We start from the raw sequence: 17,753 nt of genomic DNA on the forward strand, positions 1-17,753 counted from the left end.
TGGGGAGAAGCGCGGAGTCCTTCACTCCAAGCCTAGACGCCCTCCTCCTGGTTTCTATTTCTGGGGCTAGAGGGCTGGGGTGAATGCCTGGGCTAAAGGCGAGAAGGATGGAGTAAGCAAAGGAGAGTAGTCTTTTCACGAAAAACCCAACTGCCCCCTTTACCGTTTTTGCCTCCATTACGGGAAGGGGGTGGCGGGGAGTAGAGGGAAAAAGATGTCAATGACCATTGTTTGCTCGTTTGGGATGTTGCTCCGCCCCTCGAGTCTGTCGTAAATCTGGCGCGGGACTAAAATAAACCCCAGATCCCGCAGCTCCGGGGGCTCGCCGCGCCGCCGCCGCCTAGTCACAAGCGCTGCCGCCGCGGCCGAGGTGGCGGCGACGGGCGCCCGCCCCGGGCCCCCCTACCTGGCCGTCCGCCGAGCCATGTCGTTGAGCCCCAAGCACACGACGCCCTTCTCCGTGTCCGACATCCTGAGCCCCATCGAGGAGACCTACAAGAAGTTCGGCGGCGCCATGGACGGCGCGCCGCCCGGCCTGGGGGCGCCCCTGGGGGCCGCGGCCGCAGCCGCCGCCGCCGCCTACCGCGCGCCGCCGCCCGGCCCCTCCTCGCAGGCCGCGGCCGTGGCGGGCATGCAGCCACCCCACGCCATGGCGGGCCACAACGCGGCGGCGGCTGCGGCGGCGGCAGCGGCAGCGGCGGCGGCAGCCGCCACCTACCACATGCCACCAGGCGTCTCGCAGTTCCCGCACGGCGCCATGGGCGGCTACTGCAACGGCGGCTTGGGCAACATGGGCGAGCTGCCGGCGTACTCGGACGGCATGCGGGGCGGCGCGGCCGCGGCTACCGGATGGTACGGCGCCAACCCGGACCCGCGCTACTCGTCAAGTGAGCGGGGCCGGCGGGCGGCGCAGGCTTTTCCCGCCACAACCCGAAGCACGCGAGGGGAGGGGGTGGGCCCGGCCCGGGGCGCGCGGGGCGTGTCGGGTCCCAGGGCGCGCGGTGGGTGCCGGGCCCGGGGCGCGCGGGGTGTCCTGGGACCCGGCCCATGGGGCGCAGGGGTTGCTGGGGCCAGGCCCGGGCGCTGCCCGTCGCGGGTGTGAGGAAAGCGGAGCGGCGGGAGCGGGCTCCCAGCACCCTGGCGCTCACCGGCCGCCCCCCTTCGGGCCCCCTCCCCAGTCTCCAGGTTCATGGGGCCGTCGGCGGGCGTGAACATGGCCGGCATGGGGTCATTGACGGGCATCGCCGACGCCGCCAAGTCGCTGGCGCCGCTGCACGCGGCGGCGGCGGTGGCAGCGCCACGAAGGAAGCGCCGCGTGCTCTTCTCGCAGGCGCAGGTCTACGAGCTGGAGCGGCGCTTCAAGCAGCAGAAGTACCTGTCGGCACCCGAGCGCGAGCACCTGGCCAGCATGATTCACCTGACGCCGACGCAGGTCAAGATCTGGTTCCAGAACCATCGCTATAAGATGAAGCGGCAGGCCAAGGACAAGGCGGCGCAGCAGCTGCAGCAGGAGGGCGGCCTGGGCCCGCCGCCGCCGCCGCCGTCGCCGCGCCGCGTGGCCGTGCCGGTGCTGGTCAAGGACGGCAAGCCGTGCCAGAACGGCGCGGGCACCCCGACGCCCGGCCCCGCCGGCCCGCAGCCGCCCGCCTCGACGCCGGCGCCCGAGCTCGAGGAGCTGTCGCCCAGCCCGCCCGCGCTGCACGGCCCGGGGGGCGGCCTGGCGGCCTTGGATGCAGCCGCCGGAGACTACGGCGGCGGCGGCGTGCTCGGCGCCAACCTGCTCTATGGCAGGACTTGGTGACCGTGCGGGTCCCCCGGGGCGAGGTCCTGCCTGCGGCCTGATGGTGTGCGAGGAACTGCGAGAACAGATAAGGAAACGTGCGGTAACCGACTTGTGTACCTGGCGATCTAAAACGAACCGGCCATGGAGAGGCGCGTGCTCCGAACCTGAACCCGGGGGTAGGGCTCAGCGACAGTCCCAGGGACCGAACCTCACGCCACGGGGCTTTCAGTTGCAGAGTCCTTGTTCCAGAATTTCTTAAATTATGCGAAGAGCTGGCTGAGTCCACGTCCACCACGTTCCTAACCAAAGCTCTTAGAGTTTTAAAAGTTGGAAACTTTGTTGGTGTTTGTAGCTCTAAATATCAACCCAGCTTTAACAATGAATCCTTTTGCAAGTGGAACTTATCTCGGAAGACTGATTTTCGAAGCACTGCCCCCCACCAAGTGCAATTTCATTAATGTTTGATTGAAAGTAAATTGAATTGTAGCTCAAGGTGGATCATGCACATAGCACCATTATTGCAGAAGAATTATTGCCGTTTAGGTAATAGAAAAATAGAGTAAAATAATCAAAAATACCGATTTTATTGATTGACATAGCTTTTTAAATGTAATGCAGATTACAAAATGTTTTGATCATTATTGGGCAAATGAGTGTTTGTTTATTACCCTCAAAGAGAATTTTTTTTCCTAAGATGCTGTTCATTATAAGGAAAATGAGTTGTAAACTCTTTATACGGAATCGGGTCTCCCCAAAATCAACCAAGAAATAAATACACCCCATCCTTCTGTAGACATGTTATTTACACTGCTGAAATATTTTCTTGTTTGAATTTGAATACCTTGATAAAGTACTAGAGCAAGCAAATAAAATGGATACCAGTTAATGAATTTATATTTGAAAGCACAGTCAAGACGAAGAGAGATGATTTATTGAATTGTAATCATGATGTAAAGAATAAGTAACTAAAATGTTCATAATTTTCCATCATATTTAGAACTTAATGGAGGGTGCACACCGATTTTGTTGGTGTTTTATTGTACAATGTATTTACTCTTTATTATGCCAATTTATATTTCTTATGTTTCAAATCGATCTTTAAATGTGACTTAACAGAACCTTAAGTACTTTTTTCCCAAAAGTCAAGTGGCCATTTCTTTATCATTATAGGGGTGTGTGTGTGTTTTATTACACCAGGTGGCATGATGTGACACAGCCCAGTTTACTCGTAATTTAAATAATCGGCATTGGAGTAAAAAAACTTAAAAGGAACTCTAGAACTTGAGCTCATAAAATTATGTAGTTAAAGAAATCGGCTGGATAAAAGGTGATTTATAAATGATCATAACTAGTTACTAGAAACCCCAAGCCTCTTTTACATTTGAGGTTTTAGAATTACAGCTCTAGCTGAAACATTTTATTTTACTTTGTTGTTGCAGTGTTTTTTTGAAAGTGCAAAGTGAATCCTTAGGAAGTTAAACTATCATTTTCTCTAAGCTGTATTTTTAAATGGTAAATGTTTTATAAAAATAACTCCAGTCCCCTTAAAGAATCAAGGGTTTGCCCTTTCTCAAGGGGGCTATAAATGCATTTTTGGGAAATGAGGTCTAATTTTTAAAACATTTCACATAAGAAGAAATAATATGGACAGAAAAATCGAATGATGTAATACTTCTACAGACTATTCTTCCAACTTGGATTTTTGCATATAAATGGGATTGACATTAGAAATGTTATCCAAGCCAGCAAACTATTACTAGTGCCACATTTAAAAATGCTTGTTTATGTCGATTTGATTCCCTTGTGTTAGTACCAGAATTCTGAAACTTTACTTCTAGAAAATGTGTTCTAAAAGTACACTTGGATTGCAGTAAGTTTTTTGTTTGTTTGTTTTTTGTTTTTACAGCCCAACACCTACAAAAACAATAATAGCTCATGGACCAAGGGCTCCAGGTAACATATTTAAAGAAAATGAATCTTCGTGGACAGGTTTTCCTTGATAATTTATTTGCAGAATGAAGAACTACTAGACTGATGAATGCTATTAAAAATAAATGTTGATCATTAAATAGAAATGATCTTTTTTTATACATTATTTTCTCAAAGTGTATTTGGTATAGGCATATCTTCCCCTTGCAACATTAATAGCAGTAAAAGACCCAAGCCAAAAGTAATTGCTGCAGAGGGCTTAACATTCTGCACTCAGAGAAGTACTGAGTTTGTATATGTACATCCCAAAATTAGGAAAAGGTTTGTATTCCTGCAACATGAAAATAGAAGATGTTTTTACTGTAGAATTCCAGAATTACTGCAAAATGAGAGCTTTTTTCTTTTTTTCTTGTTTTGCAATTAGTGCTTTGCAGATCTTTTATAAAAACACAAATAGTCAGACTAGGTGAAACTCATTAACTGAAGAGGATGATAAGTGTCTTCACAACCAAAAAGGACTGGCCACAGGGTCTGAGTGGAACAAAGCCCCCTCAAAGTTTAGCAGAGGCCACAGCAAAACTCGGCTTCAGAAATGCTAACTCTGCAGATGTGACATTTTCCTAAGGGTTTTGAGGTTTTGCAACAATCTAATTTATCTTTTCCATTGAGGAGCGGAAACCAAAACCCAGACTCAAAGTTGCAGTGAGGAACGGCAGGGATCGCAGGTACTTTTCTGTAATCTGTGTTGGGATGTGAATTGAAGTAAAGTGTGTGTGTGTGTGTGTGTGTGTGTGTGATTTTGAAGGACACAAGGGTGCCTTTGTATATGAAAGGGTGGGGGTGTAACCCAGTTGTCTTCTATTTAAGGCTTTGCTTAGAACTAAAACCTAATGGCCAGTACAAGTAGTCAATCTGACTTCTCTCAACACAGATGTTGTGCTCAAACTCCATTCCACTAGCAACTGTTTACTTTCAATTTAAAGCGAGTACCTTCCCTAGGCTTGCTTTGTTAACTGCATTGAAGTCTGATTATTTAGAAAGACTTTCAGAATACATTTGGGAACTAAAATTATACATTGAAGTCTGATTATTTAGAAAGGCTTTCAGAATACATTTGGGAACCAAAATTATACATCGATTGGATTTTTAGGTATGAATTTTTGCATTGGAAAAAGTCATGCATTATGTGGTGGCAACATAAATTTCAGATGCCATTGGCTGTTTAGCATAACACTGAAATGTTTGGATGAAACGCTGTATGTTAATTGAGTCCAGTGTTTCAAAACACTTCTACTTTCCATCCCCAAATGCAGTGGGACAGGAACTGAGATACATTTTATGAAAATAAATTAATAGCCTTTTGCTATTAGTGAGAACTGGTGATCATCTGGGGAAGATTTAAAGAAGATGCCCAGGCATGGGAATACCATCCATTCAGGAATTCACTCTATCCAGTAAGTATTGAGATAATTTTGTAATGTTAAGATCTCTTATTATTTTCAAGTTTAGAGGTAATAGAAGCTTCTGGGAGAGGTTTTTGTTTTTTTATTGTTTTGTTTTGTTTTTGCTTTAGAATGCTTACTGCAATTGTATGAAATGCCTTTTATTTCCGCTTAAAAAAAAAAAAACTCCATGTAACCTATTTCAGTGATTATTTCAGTGACTGCTAATAAAAGTTTATCCACTAAAATTGCCTAAATCTAAATTGTGCAGACTGCTTCGCAGTAATGACTTCCCATTTCACACACGAAAACCAAAGCTTTTTTTTTTTTTTTTTTGGCCCTCATTCCATAAAAAAGCTATGGGGAAAACAAGCAACACAGACATTCAGCTTCACCCAGAATGGAGGAATAATCCATCGAGAATGGGGCATTTGTTATTTTATGAGTTCATCGGCCTTTCTCCTGGAGAAATAGGAATGCTCTCAGCTCCATTACCCTTTTAAGGTGGGTAGGAGGAGACGTCGGACCAGTGGCTTGGGACTAGACTGCCACTCCGCCGTCTGGGAATAGGGAATCCGAGTTGACTTCTAACAATGTCCAGCTATTAGATGTCTAAGCATAGCTAAACTTGATTGCAATCAGAGCTCAGAACGTAAAACAGCAGCCTCGGAAAAAGGAACCTTTCCGCAATTTTTTCAGGTTCGGCTTTTGCAGGCGTTGAGATGAGCCTGGGCAGGTGGAGAAGCTGCAGCACGGCACCCCGGGGCCCGGGCGTGATGACACGGGACTGCAGGCTGGGTCTGGTGGCCCCGCGGCGTGCAGCCATCCGAGGGCCGGAGGTCGGCGACTCCCGCTCGCTGGGCTCCCGGGTCCGCACGCGGGCGCTCAGGGTTGAGCGCTTCCGGACCCCGCAGAGGAGATGGTGGCCGGGGACCCAGGACCTTGAATCTGTCCCCGGCGCGCTGCCTTAGGCCCGCGGCTCCCGCCCTCCGCCCTCGCCCCCAGCTGCGAAGTCACCGCGCGGGGGTCCCGGCCAGGCCGGGCGGAGGCGCACCCGAACTCCAAGGCGGTCGCGAAGAAACGCGAGCTCGGGACCGCCAGTCCCGCCCCGCGTCATCGCGCGAAAACATTAACTTACCGGTCATTACACCTAATTTGCTTCTGTAAAGCTAAATGGCAATCTAATACCGGTTTGTGGGCGGCTATGTGGTTAACCAAGTGCTTTAACACACAATACCTCATTTGATCTTTAAAAGGAAGACAACGGCTCATTAGGGGCCATTAGCGCCACCATAAAGTCAGGCTGTTTTCAGGTGCTGAGATTTTTAAATATCTTAGTAGGATACCCCGAAAATCTGTGCCCTATTTCAAGATAACATAATGGAAAACAATTACTTAAAATTGGCCCGTTGATTTTATTTTTACATCAGAATAGGAGAGAACATTTTATAAAGCAGTACATGTTGAAGTAACAGGGCATTTCTTTGAAAGTTCCAAGTGGGGGCAAGTTGAAAAAGCAATGGAAAAGGAATGATGAAAGAAGCAAGGGTGAAGGAACCGAGCAGCCCTGAAGTGAGGGTGCAGGCCCAGAAGGGCAGGCAGCTAGCTGGCAGTCAGAATTTCAAAACATCACTTTAAACATTCATGGGATTGTGGAAAAGCCAAGCCAAAAAATGAATTTATTTTAGGCAGTCTTATAATAGTTTAAAACAAAACAAAACAAAACCAAAACTAAAGACTGAGAAAATATAAAGGGTAGAAGTGTCAATTTGGGGTACCTATGAAGCAATGCACAGAAAGACATTTATGTCTTTGGAATTTACAATACTTTATTTAGGTGGCTATCCATTAATACTTGGGAGATAAACTACAGAGAAATTTTAACAGCAGAAGGCATTTATCACTTTAATGTGAGGTTAAAGTAATACATAATGCTGTGTTGTTAATTTCTAGTGGAGAAACGGTGTCAACAATAAAGGATCCTGCTCTACTCACCCATCACTTGCAATGAACTCAACAGCTTCAAAATAACTTCCTCTTTAAGGTTAATGATAGGATTTTTTCCATGTAACCAAGATTAGCAATTGTGCCTTAGCTGATAATTAAAGGAAAAATGTCCTACACTAGATCAAAGAGAAACCTTTACTTACAATCTTAGGCTAAGATGGAAAAATGGAAACAAAGCAGTGTGTCTGAATTTGTTTTGACAATCAAATGAGAATGCATATCAAATTGCTGTATGTGAACTCCAAACATAAATTTAAGGAATCATGGAATGCTTGGGGTGGGGGTGAGGGGTGGGAGTACAAATTGAAGTCTATTATGAAATAATGCAAAAAATAGGGTAAACAACATGGACCATTAAGCTATGAGTTAAAATTTTCAACTTTTTCTTAAAGATTTAAAACAAGTGCTTAAACTGGAGTACAAGTATACATGAAATATGTAAAAACGTAAATAACTTATTATCACAAAGATGATACAGTTAGCCAAATCATTAGCTGACATACTAATATATATAAAAAAAGCTTTTGTCGGGTTGTCTTACTAACTACATCCTCTTAAAATCTACCTCTTCATTTATCTGCTTTTGACATCCAATTGTAGAAATGAATTGTTTTCTGCAAAAGTTGATTTAACAAACATACTTGGCCAAGATTTTTAAAGTTTAAATGCTACTAAAAAAATAACACGAGACCAGGGTTAAAAGTTTAAATTTTTTTTTTTTTTACTAAAGTCCAGAAAGTTTCATGAGACAAGTACATTAATGAAATGTTTCCAAAGAAATACTGAACAAGTTTGTCTTAAACATATACAGTCCAGCTGGCTGAGGACTCCAGCTCAAGAGTTCATACCTAATTCTTGTGCATTAAAAATAACCATGGATCTTAGACGATCTAGAATACACTGTGTTTTGAAATCCACAGCTGGTTTGATTTTTAACCATAATGAAAAGCCAGTACTCCAACTTCATCAAATGTCTTTTACAAGCAATATTTCAGATCCACTGTATTATGCAGCACACATCTTTGGAAATAAACATAAAACAGTGAGATCAGATCAGTAGAAATATACACATTTAAAAGAAATACACAAAGTACTGTGATTTTATTAAAAACTACTACTTGAGAAAGAACTCTCCTTTCCACAAATAGCATAAAACTGTAGAACGATGAAAAGGATTTGGGAAAGCTTTACAAAAGCCTAATTCCAATTGTATCTTCCTGAGGGAGGTGGCAAAGGGTATTTCCTTCCTTCTCTGGGATATCCCTGAAAATAAACAAAACAAAGAGTTTATTTTCTGGATTAACACACTTGCAAAGAAATTGATTTTCTCTATGGAAAAACACATGAGAAAGAAGCTAACTATGTCTTAAAAGTACAGCACATGGAAGGTCTCCATAAGGAAGCACTTTTGATCCAAAGCTTTTACAACACTTGATTCAAAGTTGGACACCAGCACAAATGCCATCACTGGAAACTGACCAAACAAAACAATTTTAAACCACCATTCAAGAAATTTCCAAAAATGCACACACATGAAATAGTTGAATGCTTTGTGCCAACAACATATATAGACAGCAGTGGTTCTAATCCTCCCCACCACTCCCAGCAGTAATTCAAGTCATATGATGGTAAGGTACCCATATCCTATTTAGACATTATATACGGAAAGTCACTCTGCTTAACCAAGGCAAGAGCTTGCTAATAAATAAGTTAGGGCCTTACGAGCAATTAGTTGTAGGGGTTTTTTATTTAGCAATATACAGTAACACACTAGGTTATTACATAATCAATTACTGGTGATATTCATAACATATCCCAGTATGTTGGCAAATAATATTTTTGTACAACACAATATCAGTGCATCAGCCCTCCCATCATAATTTCCTTCCTAGGCCACTAGGGTTCTACAATGAGCACCCTGCAAACACCCCCCCTCCCCTCATTTTGCCACTCAGAGTACTGAAATAGTTTAAATTATAATATGAATATGTGCAGACCTCAAGGCCACAAAGTAGGCTAAGGCCTTATTTATTCATATAAACTTCACTAAAAATATAGTGAAGTCATAATTCTGTTTTTAACCATGCACGTTTGCAATTTAACAGTGCTTCCAACATTGTGATTTAATACAAAGTATTTCAGTAGAAAAGACACAGAAAAAAAGAAATACATTTTCAAAAGGTCCTGAAAGAATTAAATATTTACCAGTTGGTTTATATCTTCTAAGTAAATAAGGATTTTACTTCCCATCACAGCAGAGTTCCTTTAAGGGAAGCTTTCTTCCTCCGAAAGAGGCAGTAAAGCACAACGAGCTGGGCTAGCATCCAGGGCAGTCAAAGCCCCTCCCCAGCACTGCTGCCAAACTGGATGAAGGTGAGGGTTTCAGTTCCTGACTTAGAAAATGCAGTGGCTGGATTCATATTCTCCAAGGTTTCTTCCAGACATGAAATGTCATCATTTCAAAAAATATATATATATATTCTATTTAAATTGCCTAGTCTCATCTCAACTCTAGTGGCAAAAACAGTCTTGACCTAGTGACAGGATTTTTTGAGGTCTTAGGCTGACAGTATTGAAACCAAAATTCTATGAACTTATTTTAAAGAAATGTAACAAAATCCTCTTAAAAGGTATTAACTAGTTGCAACTAAGGTGACTATTTTCTTGTAAGGTGGACAGAGACTTGCAAGAATACACCAAAAGGTATAGGTCTTTAACTACTAGAAGAGAGGAACAGAATTAGAGGTCTTACACAGAGGCAAGAACTCAAAATTAGCATGCAAAGAGGCCTGTAGGCAATACCAGGTAAGTGATTTAAAAAACACTTCACCATCACTGCAGGTGCCAAACTCCACAGAAACACACACACTGAATCACAGCAATCCAATCCTGTTCTCTGGCAAGTATTCAATTAAAGAGGACACAAATAGTGGCCAGGGTGTCAAGCTGCTGGGGACATTCAGGCAAACAGATCTCGGTTTTAAATGTTGTTGGATGCTACAAAGGGAGGGAAATGAACTAAACAGCAAAGCTCAATTCAGCTACATTTACCTAGGAAATATTATGCTCATTCAATGGTACAAGCTGTTTAAATATGGTAGAGAAATATGTGAAAAATTATCAAGGAGACAGTTCTTTCTATGAGGGATGTCAGCTGAATCAAGGAGAGTTCAAAGATGAATAAAGACAACAGCTGAAAAGGTATTCTTACTTTCAGCTTCCACAAAATCATCAACTATTTTGGGGGATCTATTAAAACAACAATATCCTTAAAGGGAAAAAAAAAACGTGTTTGGGAGACTGACCATGTTTGTGCTAAATTATCACTGACTGCCATGATGAAAAGAGCTTTTGGGGTGGAAACTCTCCAGATCTTCAAGGTATACCCTATTTTGTGAGGCGGGTATTCACCCTATATACATTTTTAATAATGGACCCAAGTTCAGCTGAGCTACTCTATCAGTATCTTATCCATAAATGTTTGTAAGGAAATCCAGGATCCTGAGAGGCATGTTTAATTACAAAATGAGCTTTTCATTCCATGATTACAATTTATTACCTGTCTTCCTCCACGATCATCACGTCTGGGTGGATAGCCACCAGGCCCAGCTAGAAGCTGGTACTGGTTTGGCGGGAAGGCTGCGTTTTGAGCTTGGAGCATACGATTCCACGGGAGCAGAGGTTCAGCCCCGGGACCTCTGTGGAAAAACATCATGTTTGCATTAGAAGTCAAACCTGCTATACAGCAAGAAGCCTGAAATTGGCAGGCATCATCTCCAAATTTTAGGACAATGTAATTTGCCCAGAATTGTTGTAGGGGTTATACAGTAACAAAATGGCCTTTATGTCTCTCATATCCAGTGTAATGTCTCCTACATCCAGGAATGTGACATGTTTTGTAAAGTATCAGCATTTGTTTAAAAAGGGTATTTAAACTCAGCTGAACCGAAGGTCTGACTTTTAACAATTTTGTTCATTTTCAATTATGAAATTTCCTTTTTAAGCCACTTAAAGATTTGGACCCAAGATCACCAAGTGGGCTACATTTAAGGTGCTGTCTATACAAAGAGTAAACATGTCCAACGCAGGAGAATGAGGCTTTATGTTCTAAAATGTCCAGACTTGTTCTTGGAGTCCATTCTTTCTAGTTAATTGCAGGTTGCAAATGAATTCTTACTGCTGAGTATTTTGAATCCAGGGTAGGGGACTTGGCTGTTTTTTCCCATCCATTATTCTGCTCAATATGTCGGAAGGTCTGATAGGGAGGAAACCTTTTCAAGTTCTATTGATGCAGCTTTCAATTGACCACGGTGACCTAGCAACACGAGCACTAATTGGCATGGGCTGACTGGCATTTGGTGTACAGTTTACATGGGAACACAGATTCAACAGCTATTGTAACCCAGTTTGCTGTCCCAGATTACTCATCCAAAGAAATGTTTTAATTGTCTTCAAGTGCCTATTTTAACTTTGCAGATACAAAGCAACAGGTATAATGTATTAAATCATAACTTAATTAAAAATCATACCATAAACAATGTAGCAAAGACATTATCTTCTAAAGGCAATGACTTAAGATACAACTTTTTCCTAGAGGCATTTTCCTTCATTTCCATATTATAAAACAATCATTACAAAGAATAAACAGGGAAAATTTTCTCCAGTATATTTTAACATTAGAAGCTTGAGGCCATTAAAAGATGTTAGGAGAGACTGTAATAATACTTAAAATCTGCTAAAGTACTGACCAGTTGCTATTAGCTACAACCATATCAGCATACAAATTTCACTTCCTAGGTCTTAGGGTAAAAAAAGCCCGAAAGTTGGGCTCATTGGGTAATGCATTCTTCTCAAAGCTATTCAACAAGCCCGAATCCATCTTCTCTATCCCCCACTCTCCTCTCTTCATTGGAGCTCGCCCTTTTTCTAAAACCACCAAAGATAATTATTTCTGTGTGATGGTGTTTAAAGATATGAACAATTCTCTGAAGCACTCTGGAAAGGCCAATGCTGTTCTTCACAGTTAGTGGCTGAAACCAGAGCTCTAATAATATAATTTACTGTTAAGTGATTTAAAATAAAATTAAATATATGTCTGTATCTCAGAAAGCAAATCCATACATTTAAGTCTTCTGGTATTAATACAAATACATTTTAGCAAAAATGCTTCATCTGTTTTAGCCAGACATGAGGAGACAGGAATGGTCTCTTCCAGTCCCTGAAGAAGCCAGGGGTAAAGGCTGTGCTGTGACCAAGGAGGCACATCAAACTGGGGCCATTAATGCAAAACTGACAAGCCAAAGATGCAAATCACACGTGGTATTAGCCGATCAGTTTCTCTTTTTGATTTTACAATGATCAAACTCACTCAACTGAGTTTCAGGAAAATCTGCTAGTATAAATAATACACATTATAAATGTGATCTGAAAATGTTTTATGTTTTAACAATAAGTTAGGAACAAAGCTGCAGTTTAAAAACATGGTTCTTTTCATTTGAAATTACTTAGGTTTTTGGCAAAGATAATTTTTATGATAAAAATTATTAATAATTAAAACTAAACAGAAAGACTGAGATAAGAAGGATGTGTACTACCTCTTCGTCTTTATTTTCCACAAGTTTATCATATTTCTATACTAATTACATTAATTTGCAAATAATTACAAAATGAAATTTGCCTAGGAAAATACATTTTAAAATTTTGGATGGAAACACTGAGGTTGACTCATCTGAACTTAATAAAAATTAATATACCTACTTATTATTTGAGGCATTTGGTATCAAGGATGCCAACAATATTCTTAAGTCTCCAATTCACTGTTTTGGAAAGCAGCTGGCAAGGTGAAAAAACTACTACTAATGTAGATTACTTTTAATTTTACATATGGCAAATTGGAGGTTTTAAAAGATTTTCCAAGACTAACTAAGCATAACACCTATAAATTAAAAAAATATGGTTCCCTTGCATATGGCTGGAAAAGAGAAGCCTCCACTGGCAGAAACAAGACAATGGAACAGAACTCAAGTGACCCAGGGGACTCAAAACCGGCCACCTCTGCTTAGTATCACCAACACTTTTCATACTAGGGTGACTTTGTGTGGGGGTGAGGGAGGGAGCAAAAGGTGTTTCTTTTGTATTTTTAAATCAAATGAATACATGGGTTATAAATACTATCACAAAGTAGGAAATAATTTTAAAAACACACTGTAGCTTAAGAAAAAAGCACACTTGAGATTCTCTTTTCTAACCAAGTTTTCAACCAAATACTCAAGATGGCACACCAGAAAAGTACTGAACTGAGACTCGGTAAAACCTGGTTCTAGTAAGAATGCCACTACTTACGAGCTGTGACATCTCAGCAGAGTCAAAATGACTTACTGCAAGCTTATATTTTCTCCTCTGTTTCCTTAAGGTCTGAATGGTTGGACTGACAAGTGGTACACATCTGAGTGATGTAATAATTTCCTTGGCAGACTACTGGAAAATTTTAGGATGGGTGCATTCAAAATTTGTTTTTTCTTAGAAATAAAATGGTATATTTCTTAAATAACCATGATTCAAGACTAACTGGTTAGAATTCTGCTATGCTCCACATTTAATTTTTGCTTAAAGGCCTGATTTTAAGTATCTAACTAAAACTAAATCTAAACCCCGTCCCACCCCCCAACTTGTCCCTATTCTGCTGGGTTCACAAAGTCAGTCAGGTTAATACCAGTGCTCGGCTAGGGCAGAATAAGAACAAAATGACGGGCGCCAGGGCAAGGGAAGGGACAATGACAATGATCCTAGAAAAACTTTTTATGTGTACAGAGGGAAGCAAGGAAAATAGCTGTTGGGACTGAAGAAAAAGAGTGCTGCAGAAGCAGGAAGTAGATCCTTCGCTGCCTTTGTTTTCCCTCTGGCTTTATGATATTATGCTCAGAATAAGTATTAAGAATGGTGTGGAAGAGTGACCTCAGGGAAGCTACTGAACTTCCGTGTGTCTCTCCATTTCCTCATCTGTAAAAATGCAAAGTAACAGCATCTACTTCAAAGGGCCGAAGGGAGGATAAATGAAGGACTGTTGGTAAGAGCACATTAGCCCAGTGCTGACACTTCATAAGCAAACAATAAATATCAGCTATTATTAATATGGGAAAGAAATGAGCAAGATGGGGAAAGCAAGTCTTACAACCACACTTGACAAAAGCAATGCAGTACAACAGTTATTTAAAATGCATCACTAATCTGGTAGTATATAATTTAGAAAAAAGTTAGCTCTTACTCATTTAATTGCTATTTCAAAAAAGGGATACTGTGAAGATGATGAAATAACTTCAGGGCTCTGAGCAGTTTTATTGAAAACAAAACATAAACACAGGCAATGCCAGTCATATTACATTCAAAAACACAGATTGCACTAAATAGCTGATATTATTAATGAACATTTAAACAAAATGATTCATCTTCTTGGAGAAAACAAAATGAAGTTTTGCAGTCTGAAGAATTTCAGAATTTTCTTAAAAGAGTAGTAGTATTTATAACCCTGTTTTTTTTTTTTTTAAAGTTATTCATTTTCATTTCAGATATGAACATATCAGAGATTGCTAAAATGGCAGAGGAGAGAAGAACAGAACAGATTAGAACTGAGAAGGCAAAAAAGGAAGTCTTACTCTGATGGGGTTCAATTCATTTTAGCATTTACTGATACCGGCAAAACCAGCATGAAATGATACATTTTAAAGCCGTCCTTTAAAAATTAGTCTACAGATATTAATGTGATTATTCATAACATGCCTAGCAGTATTGTCGTGTCGAGTCCATCTGACTAAGAAGCACACAACTTATCAATGAAGGAACACATGTAAAACATCCCTTATTATTAAACCATGTCACATTCTTTCTATTCCATGATACTTATTAGACTGCAGATCCCATAATCCTCTTCTGAGTCCCTTCTGCATTTAATTCAGTTCAGTCTTAAGTAGTTAAAGAAACTGTTTTCAGTGGCAACTAATAACTACTGACCTACAGTGACACTGCCCTACAATAGGCTTGTCAGCCCTGAAAAAGTTGTACCAAAGAAGCTGATTAGGACTTCAAGAGGTCTGTAGCAAGAATCAATGGTTGGTCTGTACTAATGCTGCATTGCCAGCACAGAAATGATAAAAGTGGAACACCATTAGTTATGCCTCATTAATCTGCACAACTCTTCTAAAAAGAAATTTGTTTAGCCTGTCCAAAACCTAATACAGTTTTAAGCTCTCTGTGTTGCATTTTTCAGGGTATCTCAAAAGCTTTAACAAAACAAAGGCCAAGAACCAAGAAAAGTAGGAAAGTATATAAACATGAGTCTCTTAATTCCAAGTGTTAACCATCTATTTTCTTAAAGGATAGATGCAAGAGAAATTTAGGGGGGGGGAGGGAGAATATCTCAAACTATGGAGATTTTTGTTTCTTAAAAGTCCTTAAACCCCAAATGTTAAAGTGTGGAAATATTTAAAAATCAGGTTTGCTTTAAAATTACCTGTCGAATCTTTGCTGCTGGAAAAGGGGAGGAGGGCCGCGCCAGGATTCCTGGGGCCTCATATCTGGAAAAGAAACAGGGAAGGAGTAAACAGGAGATTTTAAAAAGTAATCACTATTCAGCTACTACCACCCCCCCCCATTTTTTATAATTAGAAGGTCTTGGGGGAAAAACAAAAACTGAGGCAGAATGTAAACCAAATAAACTAGCAACATAACTATCCACACCCCAAATGAAACAAGATAAAACCATGAATTTTTTTTAGTTTTATTATTTTCCCTTTGATAACAAAACATGGTTTTGGTACCCTTAGCCATTACATTTTCACATTCTTGTGCGTGTCTGTGTGCATGGTGAGGTACACACATATTTTACATTTATATTTTAAATGCTATGCAAAAGGAAGGGATTTAGGTTTTTTCATCAACACAAACGGAATGAATATTATTAACCTTAATAAAGATGCTGAAATTTTTCTTTGAACCATGTAAACTGGAAAGGAGCACCGACTTCTCCAGCTCTCCTGCCATCGAGTGGAGAGCGCACACTTTCCAACACAGGCCAGGAAGACATGTTAATAAAGGGACCACCCACTTTTCTATTGTTCTCTGATGGTCAAACCACCCCTTAACGCAGAGCTGAACCAGCAACATCATCTAACTACAAGAAACAATTACATGGCTGTTGTTTTTCTAAATAAATGAATGGGTGAACAGGATGAAAGGAACACCCAACCAAGAGCAGTGCCAGTATGGTCAGCGCCCCCAGCAAGTCCGGCCCACTCCACCCTCCCATCACCTCGGACGCCATTCAGTGGGGGCTGAGTGTGACCTCATCTCAACAGCTGGTTCCAGAAGTTGTCTAATGAGGACACTGCGAACCGACAGCAACCTCCTTCCAGACTTCTGAGATCCAAGGACATATATTCTGAGATCCATACATATACTACCATAATGTATTCAGGCTCACATTTTAATGGAAACCCAAACTAGAAACATCCTTTCCAAAATTACTTTCTTAAAGGACAGAAGAAACAAAAGCTTATCACTGGTTAGAAACAACAACAAAAAAGGCAATCTGGGTTTACCCACAAATTTTTTTTCTAAAAGCAGAATTGTGCTTTTACTGCCACCCCCTCCCTGCCCCCGGAGACCTTGGAAAAGTGAGGTTGCAGGGTGCTCACACATCTGCCTCCTCACAATGGCTCCTGGGGAAACGCCTGGCTCCCACTCTGGGGTTCCTTTCCATTGCCACTGCGGGAAGGGCAGGCTGGCCCCAAGAAAGCTTTCCAAACATGGACAAGCCATCCACGCTGCAGCTGTGTGGCCAGCCCAGCCCACCACACTGCTCTCTGGCTCCCAGTCTGCCCCCAGCCCATCCCCACACTCCTCCCTTCCTCCATCTACAGGAGCACACCGAGTTACGGAAGCCCTTCCCGGGAAGAAGTGGAAAGCCCTTTGTAGACCATCACTTCCAAGCAGAATCCAATTTTGAAGTGAAGATGGGGGGTACCTCTAGTCTATTCAAATTAATTCTTTATCTTTTAAAAACTGAACTACAAGTGGTCAAACTAAGTAACAATACTGAGGAGGTTTCACATGCCTGCGGACCTGCAATGAGTATCTGAAACCTGAATGGAATGGCAGGAAGCCAGCTACCACACAATCCACAAACAACGGGAAAGAAAATTCCCTACTCTAGGCTAGAGTAACTTTTGAATATACAACTATACACTATCAGAAAATCACAATTAGAAGAGGTAAAACCAGAGATGCTTATAAGAATATCAATCATTTATTTCATCACTTAGTTCATTTCTACTGAAAAATTTAAGATACATTTATAACACATTATTTTCAATGAGTTATCGCTTATGAGAATGTAATCTACTGACAAAATCAGCATTTAAGTCATTTTTTTCTGATCATTTGGTTTGTTAAACTTGAAGTTCAATGGTTTATTTGGACAATGTAAAAATATTTTAGAAAGGATTGATAAAAATGTTCCCAGAAGTTTTTCATTTTAGTGCCTTTCTATATACAAAATTAGCTAATATAACAAAAGTCAAAAGAAATACACAAATTTC

At 41.4% G+C, this 17,753-nt stretch overlaps 2 protein-coding genes across 2 annotated transcripts in view; one reads left to right on the forward strand and one right to left on the reverse strand.

The window, feature by feature from the left end:
• Positions 1–424: 424 nt before the first annotated feature.
• On the forward strand, positions 425–1,801 carry NKX2-4 (NK2 homeobox 4). Its single transcript, XM_037812348.1, has 2 exons — positions 425–887; positions 1,179–1,801. The coding sequence occupies exons 1-2, from the start codon at positions 425–427 to the stop codon at positions 1,799–1,801; spliced, it is 1,086 nt and encodes a 361-aa protein (XP_037668276.1).
• Positions 1,802–7,857: 6,056 nt separating this feature from the next.
• The window catches only part of XRN2 (5'-3' exoribonuclease 2), a 95,940-nt gene continuing 86,044 nt past the window's right edge, over positions 7,858–17,753 (reverse strand). The window contains exons 28-30 of the mRNA XM_037811376.1: positions 15,668–15,731; positions 10,721–10,859; positions 7,858–8,424 (exon numbers count right to left, since the gene is read on the reverse strand). Coding sequence (XP_037667304.1) covers positions 8,359–8,424; positions 10,721–10,859; positions 15,668–15,731 — 269 coding nt within the window. The 3' untranslated portion in view covers positions 7,858–8,358. The remainder of the gene's footprint in view (positions 8,425–10,720; positions 10,860–15,667; positions 15,732–17,753) is intronic.

The sequence above is a fragment of the Choloepus didactylus genome, chromosome 19 (genome assembly GCF_015220235.1).
Source record: "Choloepus didactylus isolate mChoDid1 chromosome 19, mChoDid1.pri, whole genome shotgun sequence".
In the NCBI taxonomy this organism is placed as follows: Eukaryota; Metazoa; Chordata; class Mammalia; order Pilosa; family Megalonychidae; genus Choloepus; species Choloepus didactylus.

Excerpts from the sequence above, each read along its gene's own strand:
- NKX2-4 (XM_037812348.1), top strand. The coding sequence starts at position 425 with ATGTCGTTGAGCCCCAAGCACACGACGCCCTTCTCCGTGTCCGACATC. Across the intron at positions 888-1,178 it reads GGACCCGCGCTACTCGTCAA|TCTCCAGGTTCATGGGGCCG; the intron begins GTGAGCGGGGCC and ends CCCCCTCCCCAG.